The following is a 2,178-nucleotide window of genomic DNA, read 5'->3' on the forward strand; positions in this document are numbered from 1 at the left end:
GAGGGGCCCGGCCGCAGCCAGCAGCAAGGAGAGTGAGCCTCTCCACCACCCGGGCTCGCTCCCGTGCTGAAGACTGCCGCTTCCCGAGGCCCCAGCGAGGCTCAGCCACGGGGTGGGAGAGGGGAGGGCTTGGTCTCTAGTGTGGCTCCTGCTGGGGCAGAAGGAAAGACGTGAAGGCATGTTCCTGCCTGGCTGGTGCTCGCACGCCCCTGGGGCGCCCCAGAGCGGCACGGCCTTCTCGTTACCAGGTACTAGAGGGAGGGAGAGCTCCTGAGACCTGAACAAAACCAATCACAAAACTAGGCGAGAATTTCTTTAGAGTTTAACTAAGAACGCGATACTATTTCCAGCCAGTTTCCCATCTCGATAGTCACGTAACAAACCAAGGCAATGACGGTCTTCAGTTGACTGAACAGTTCTCAAGTTCAAACGTTGACACTTAGTAGAGGGTCTCAGCATTGCTGCTCCGAGGCCTCTTGATCTTCTCGATGTTTTTAAGGATCATGTCATGCAAAGTGACCTGCGGGAAGGGAAACGGGACTCAGACGAGGATGGAGCCGTCCAGCAGCTTTCACAGCGAGCGCCGGGAGCAACAGCGGCACAGCCCACCCGGCACCACCCTCCGACCCTGCCTGCAGCCCCACACCCGGGCACAGCGACGGCTCCTTTCAGCCAGGCTGGACAGCAGCCGCTGCACAACCGTCCGGAGGAGAATCCTTTACAGACCCCAGGAACGGACCATGGACTGGTATGGGTTTGGAGGGACCTTAAAGCCCCCCCAGTAGCCCCCCTGCCATGGGCAGGGACACCTTCCATAGACCAGGTTGCTCCAAGCCTCATCCAGCCTGGCCTTGGACCCTCCCAGGGATGGGGCATCCACAGCTTCTCTGGGCAACCTGTCCCAGTGCCTCCCCACCCTCTGCGGGAAGAATTCCTTCCTGATGTCCCATCTCCATCTCCCTCTTCCCGTTTAACCCCATTACCCCTTGTCCTGTCACTCCCTGCCCTTGGGAAAAGTCCCCCCCAGCTTCCTTGTAGCCCCCCCCAGGCACTGAAAGGGGCTCTGAGGTCTCCCTGGAGCTTCCCTTCTCCAGGCTGAAGGAGCCTGACTCCTGGGAACCCTCAGACAGAAACACTCGCACCTCTGGGAGATGGTGGAGAGGCAACAGCTCCTCCCATCGGAGCCCAAGCGGAGCAGGGAGGAGAGGGGCTTCTCGCCAGGCCGAGGTGTATTTGGGAAAGGGGGGAGCAGCAGCAGGGTCACAACTCCCTCTCCACTGCTGGGCAGGGAGCCAGCGCGAGCTCCGGCTTTCACTTACGTATTGATTCCTCAGCTCTGAGATGATCAGGCGCAGACTAATGTACTCCTTCTCGTCGATCTCCGTCACGGTGCGGCGATAGTCCTCCTGCGGAGAGCAGACACGCGGCTGAGCGGCCCCAGCCCCGCCTCCCACACCACGAACCTCCTACCTTCCCCTTCAGCTTCCTCTCCTCTAACACACATCCTGCACCCTCGCACGATCCCCCCGCCGCCCCCAGGACCCTCAGCTCAAAGAGGAGCGCGACGAAGGGGCCCGACGAGTCCCCAGAGCAGCAGCGGGTAACGGGTGAATCTCCACTTCCCCTTTACTTACCACGTGAGGGTACTTAGCTATTTTGGAAACCAACTTTGCTCTTGTGATATAATATCTGGTAGGAAAAGGGAGAGACTAAAGGTCACATAAACAGCACCAAGAGGATTTTTTCAGGCCCAAGCTGCCCCAGAAAAGCCAGGGGACCCCCAAGCACTTCACTATGCCCAAGACGATCCCAGAGAGGTCTGATCTCACAGGCCTACCTAGAAATCTGGTCCAGGTAGGACGCTGCCTCACTCTCCACAGTTCGAAGCTCAGCGACTGTCTCCTCCTGCAGGGCAGATGAGGAAGCCGTTAGTTCACGAGGCTGCAGCAGCTCAGCAGCGCCACGCCGAGCCGGGGCTGGGTTCAAGCCCAACCCAGCCCCACGACTGCAGCCGCCGGAGACCATCAAACAGCGACTCAGGAACCCACGATCCACGTCCCTGGAGCACGGCTCCCCCACGGCACGGCCTTACCTGAATGGAAACGCCAAAGTTGTTTCCATCTTCTATCCTGGGGATGAGAAGCTGCACCCACATTTTGACCTGCGGCAGAAAGATCA

General features: G+C 59.4%; 1 protein-coding gene across 1 annotated transcript in view; it reads right to left on the reverse strand.

Annotated features, from left to right (window-relative positions):
- Positions 1-302: 302 nt before the first annotated feature.
- LOC104517188 (proteasome activator complex subunit 3-like) overlaps positions 303-2,178 on the reverse strand; it is a gene marked incomplete at its 5' end in the record, with an annotated part of 4,678 nt that continues 2,802 nt past the window's right edge. The window contains 5 exon segments of the mRNA XM_010161768.1: positions 303-520; positions 1,320-1,406; positions 1,635-1,689; positions 1,838-1,905; positions 2,093-2,161. Of these exon segments, the coding sequence (XP_010160070.1) occupies positions 440-520; positions 1,320-1,406; positions 1,635-1,689; positions 1,838-1,905; positions 2,093-2,161 (360 nt within the window).

This window comes from Eurypyga helias, unplaced genomic scaffold (genome assembly GCF_000690775.1).
Source record: "Eurypyga helias isolate BGI_N326 unplaced genomic scaffold, ASM69077v1 scaffold41331, whole genome shotgun sequence".
NCBI lineage: Eukaryota > Metazoa > Chordata > Aves > Eurypygiformes > Eurypygidae > Eurypyga > Eurypyga helias.